Source organism: Gossypium raimondii, chromosome 12 (genome assembly GCF_025698545.1).
Source record: "Gossypium raimondii isolate GPD5lz chromosome 12, ASM2569854v1, whole genome shotgun sequence".
Lineage (NCBI taxonomy): Eukaryota > Viridiplantae > Streptophyta > Magnoliopsida > Malvales > Malvaceae > Gossypium > Gossypium raimondii.
In genome coordinates this window covers 3876663-3882131 of record NC_068576.1, presented here as the reverse complement: position 1 = coordinate 3882131, position 5469 = coordinate 3876663, and the positions used below count along the sequence as shown (strand labels likewise).

The 5469-nt window shown below is 34.9% G+C and overlaps 1 protein-coding gene across 2 annotated transcripts; it reads right to left on the bottom strand.

Moving 5' to 3' along the window:
• Nucleotides 1-1112: 1112 nt before the first annotated feature.
• LOC105762892 (uncharacterized) lies at nt 1113-3511 on the bottom strand. Of its 2 annotated transcripts, none has more exons than XM_012580853.2 (2): nt 3401-3511; nt 1113-2362 (listed from the first exon to the last, which is right to left on the bottom strand). In XM_012580853.2, exon 2 carries the CDS (start codon nt 2358-2360, stop codon nt 1359-1361), a length of 1002 nt encoding a protein of 333 aa, XP_012436307.1. In that variant the 5' UTR covers nt 2361-2362; nt 3401-3511; the 3' UTR covers nt 1113-1358. The 2 variants fall into 2 exon arrangements, with proteins under 2 accessions (XP_012436307.1, XP_012436306.1); XM_012580852.2 differs by having other exon boundaries at nt 3326-3483.
• Nucleotides 3512-5469: the final 1958 nt, after the last annotated feature.

Here is a 5469-nt window from a genome sequence, read left to right as displayed (position 1 = left end):
ATTAATGTAATTCCTCAAGATCCAGTATAACCTCTAGGCCCGGTTTGGGGTGTTACATATATAATATATTATTGTTTAATAATATATTTTTTGTAATTAAATTAATTAATTATTTTCAAATTTAATTAAAATATATAAATAATAGGGAAAATTACACCCAAGGTCACTAAACTATTCGAAAGTTTTCATTTAAGTCGTTGAACTAGTCGAAAGTTTTTATTTAAGTCAGTGGACTGCTTAAGTTTTTTTCAAAAAAAGAAGAAGAAGAAGAAGAAGAAACAAAGTCTGGCTAGAGAGCTCCCAAGTGATGATTTGACGATCGGTATAATGGATTGGTACCCATCGACGTGTAGGAGAACATATCTTAGATGATATGTCTGTTAATGTATTGGAGAAAAAAATCATTTGGATTTTGGTTCGCAAATTCATAACATTCAAAGTTGTTTTATGAAAAAAAAAAACTTAATTGTATAAGAGAAAGGGAAGTAGAGCTTTTGATTGGTGTAGGCGATGCAAACAGAGAAGGCCATGCAATAATAATTTTAACAGTCCAGTGACTTAAATGAATATTTTCGAATAGTTCAATGACCATTTTGTAACATTTTGAAGTTGAGTGACCAAAACGTAAGGTTACTAATAGTTTAGTGACCTTAAGTGTAATTTACCCTAAATATTATAATAGCAATAAAAAATAAATTGTAATTAAACTAGTCGTAGATGAAAGATGTAATCAATCTCTCTCGTTCTTTGCATACAATCTTAAGCATATACTAACTGATTGTCGATTATCATCCGGGCTCTCCATAAATTATGGGAAGTCGGATATATTTTTTACTTTGTAGCCCTTTCAGAAAATAGCCAAGAAGAGATGGTTTGCTGAAACACTAGCATAACCCGACAACTACTTACTACTTAGCTCGTTTTAATAATAAGAGAGGGGTTTTTCCAACCCCATTATTCATAAATTGAGACACAAGTTTGCTGTCTACACTTGTACCACCCACACTAAATTATATTCTCATACATACATTACCATGTATAAGAACGTTGTTTTGCTCTGATGAACTAACCAGCCCCACACTAAATTATATTCTCATACATACATTACCATGTATAACGAAAAATGCTTCTTTGACAATTTAAGTACAAGGCCGGTATATAATCACTGAGTTTCATGTGTTACGGTGCGGGGGAGACCACCTGGTCTTGTTTGAAATCCTAACCAAAACAACGGGGCATCTTAAACTGACAAAGCAACAAAACCCTTGTAAACCTCATCGGAAATGTCATAGGTTGCAACATAGTCAGTCTAGGCAATATATGACAAATCTACATATGTTTATGGACATAGAAATGAACTAAAACTTTTCAGCGTTTAAAGATAGATCTGCAATGCCCGCAATCAAATTATCCAGTGTTTCATCTTCCAGGTCTTTCAATGCTGTTGAATCATCAAAAGGCAATGGCATTGATGGAAAGGAAGTTGTTGTCTCTGCAGCAACCTCGTTCAACTCTTTAATAAGATCATCTTCCTCATCCGGAATGTCCAAATCCCATACCTTGAAGATATCCACTGTTGATGAATTCATCTCTTCTGCAGATAAGCTTGATTTAACTCCTGAATCAGCAGCACTATCCTTTCTTTCATTCTCCTTGTAGGTGGGTCGGAAAGGATCTCCCCGAAACACTTCAGTGGAATCTTCCTGAAGAAATTGCAGCTCAGTACCAGTCCTCTTTTTGATAGGAATGTTGTTGGTGTTTATTCCATTGTCCCCATCTACTGGAATGTCCAAATCCCATACCCTGAAGATATCCGCTGTTGATGAATTCATCTCTTCTGCAGATAAGCTTGATTTAACTCCTGAATCAACAGCACTATCCTTTCTTTCATTCTCCTTGTAGGTGGGTTGGAAAGGATCTCCCCAAAACATTTCAGCAGAGTCTTCCTGAAGAAATTGCAGCTGGGTACCAGTCCTCTTTTTGATAGGAATGTTGTTGGTGTTTATTCCATTGTCTCCATCCACTGGAATGACAAGAAGATCTTCATCAGTTCTCCCTGAGTAATTGGCAGCCTCTGCCTCCTTGATGGCAGGAACTATACTGATTTCAGTTCCACTAAGAAAACCATTGCTTCCAGTTGCAGAAGAGTCAAGTGGCTCAGGTTGGTCACCAATGATCTCCAGCAAAACATCTTTGAAAGAAGACCAATTTCTTTCCAAAATTTCAGTATCTGTAACCAGACAAGAATTAACCCAAGCCAAATCCTCATCAGAAATCTTATCTCCCTGCTGAGTGGATTCCAAAGATTGAAGGATAATGGAGGAAGCCAAGCCCTCTCTTGTGTCATCTTCTACATCCATTGCTACAAAATTTACAGTCAAGTTGTAAACAATGTAAATAACAGTAACCAAAGACAGCACCATACGTGTCGAACTTTCATCAAACCAAACATACTTGCTTCAGGAGCAATGTAAAACAAGTATAATGCTTTCACTCGGCAAATGTTGAATTTTATGCATCAGACAAACCGCATAAATGAACCACGTTACATTATTATTTGGTTAATACACTCCAAGATAAATATATATATGTACTCACCCTGTAGAATTCATGTTACTATGAAACGTTGAAAAGCAAAACTAACAAAATCGATTACCCAATATAAGTTTTCATCTAACGATTCTCTGGACAAACAATTTAAGAATAAAAAATGGATATCATCAACTAAAACAGGTGGCACACACTTCTTCAATATTGCAATCTGAAGTTTTAAGTTTGATTTCAAATTTTCAACTAAAACAAGCAAATTATATGACATTGCAGCAATCTTCTCCAAACAATCATGGCCAAATAGTACCCAAGTGAGTCAAATTCTTAATGACAGATACCCTCAGCAGACGAACACAAATTCAAGCATAACCTTCTCCCCTTTTTCATGCCCAAGAACAAAAAGGAGTGATTAAAATAACCATATCTAAGAGCAGGAATCACACGAATCAAGTAACTTCTCGCATCAGCCATCACAACACCTTAAATAAATAAAACTGAGATAATGTTGAAATTAAAACAGAAAGGTTTAAATTGATTTGCGAATTAACGATCAAACAAATAACTATAACAGCAAGAACTTGGAAGATATCTTTCGTGGCTTATAACAATGGGGATGAATCTTCCATAAAAAAAATACAATGAAACATTAAAGAGCCATAACAAATTAATATAAAACCCTAAACCCTAAAGCCATGCATGAAATTTCCATGTCAAAAACACTGATGAAATGGGAAAAGAAAGTAAGAAGCAAAGGGAGACAGGGAAGTATACATACCAAATCGAAAATATTAGCAAAAATTTAAACCCTAATTTGCATAAAAGAGAGTGGGAATTTATGTTGTAGACGTACTTAAAACTTGGAGGTGAACGGAAGAAGACTTGAATTTGAGGGAAAGCTACTACGATGATGGGAGGAGGCTTGTGTAAAAATTTTAAAATAGAAAAAATGGACCGAATTGGCCCATTAGATTGTTGGATTAAAAATCAGTATCAATTTAATTTCTAATAATTTATTTAATTAAATTAGATAGATTAGTCGAATCAAAAATTAATACTTTAATTATTTCCACTATGGTTCTAAAAATCTCTTATTTCAACACATAATTCTAATGAGAGACAAATATATTAACCATCTAGTCTCTCCATTTTGTAATCCTGAAGAGAACTTTTTGCCCAACTTTTGTCGCCAGCTGCGGCCACTCCCTTTTCTTCCTCCATTGTCTCTTTTCTTTCATCTCTTTTTTCTTCCCCTTTGGTCTCTTTTCCCTCTCTTCACCGGTGGGTCGCTACCTCGTGAAACTCTTCCTTCACTCGTTGCCCGATGCTTTTCGATTGGTAGGGTGATCCCTGATCACCACCCATCGTTTTCTTTCTTTCCTCTAAACTCTCTTTTTTTCTTCCCCTCCCATTCTTTTTTCCGATATTAGAGGACCTCGTTTTCTTGAGTCTGAGTGGGTATGTGTTCCGATTTCTCAAACCCTTAGTGACTCGTTTTTGATTAATTTGTTTCATTTTTGCAACTGTGCATCTGTTGTTTTTAGGTACGCAATGCTGTTTCTATTACCACCGGAGCAAGGACCTAGTGTTACGAGCCAATGTGCAAAGCCCGGTACCATGGCACAAGAAGCGCCCCATAGAGGTCCATCGATTAGATGGGGAACATTTAGCCCACAAGAACTGGCCCGATTTAGAGAACTATTGAAGAAGCCTGTCAGATTGAAGCCTGGTTGGCCCGATGATAAAGATATGACAACTTAGGCTAATTTTGGTAACTAATCTTAGAAGATAGAGAGAACCATATCTTGTAAAGATTAGATTAGATTTGATATGGCAAATCTTGTAAATCCCTAAAATCAAGGGATATAGTAAATCTCGTCCGTCGATGTAAATGTATCTTGACCGTCGGTTTTGGGGGAGCTCAACTATAAATAGAGAGCCTCCCCCTCATTTGTACTCATCCATTGTAACTTGAATTCTTAAGAGTAATAGAATTCTTGAGTATTTACTCAAACACTTTGTGTGCATTCTTTCTTTGGCTTTCTATTGTTCTTTTGTAGCTTCTTTTGGCACAATCGCTTCCGCTATACAAATTGGTGCCTTGGAGGAGTTCTAAGGAATCCTCACTTTTGGGCGTAAAGGCTGACTTAGGCGAGTTTGGAGCAAACGAATCGCCTAAGGCCGCACGGTTTGCAAGACGAAAGGTCTAGCCCCGTGACACTAGAAAGGGGTTCAACGATTCAATGTGTTTTGTTTGCTAGCAGCCTTAGTCTCAACAAATTAGTTTCGTCTGCAATATGGTTTGAGTCCTGCTTTGCTCTTAGTTAGATGGTAGTTTGCTCTTTTTTTATGTAGTTTGACTATCTATCAAGCGTTCATACGGTATTTACTATAATTTCTATTAAAGTTTATTATACCTGTATTAGTTGCATTAAACGTTTTCTTTATATATTTTTTAAAATATTTTAGCCCAAAAAATTAAAAAATATATATATAATTAATGAAAACTTATCACTTTCATTCCCAAAATTAAAAACAAATTCATTATGAAATATACTAGTTTTGTCATTTATGTTGAAAACTTAACGATATAATAAAAACTAATTTTAATATGAGTCCTATTCAGTGGTCATTTAGTAGTGCTTAAAAAAGTACTTACGGCTCTAAAAATATTTTTGAAAGAAAAGGTTAAACAAGCTGTTTTTAGCTAAATATTTAGCTTTTCATAAGCTAAAATTTTAACTTTTCCTCCGCCAAAAGTATTTTTGCTTCTTAATTACTTTTTCATCTCTCCAATAACATAGTACTTTCTCTTTTTTTCTTAGTGCATAATTATAAATGTGTTAAAATCATTAATTAAAAATAAAAAATATTTTTTAAAATACTAATTACAAATATTTAATGGTTATTTTAAATATTTAA

What these genes read in the sequence shown, in the direction of transcription:
- LOC105762892 (XM_012580853.2), bottom strand. Translation starts at nt 2,360, where the DNA reads ATGGATGTAGAAGATGACACAAGAGAGGGCTTGGCTTCCTCCATTATC.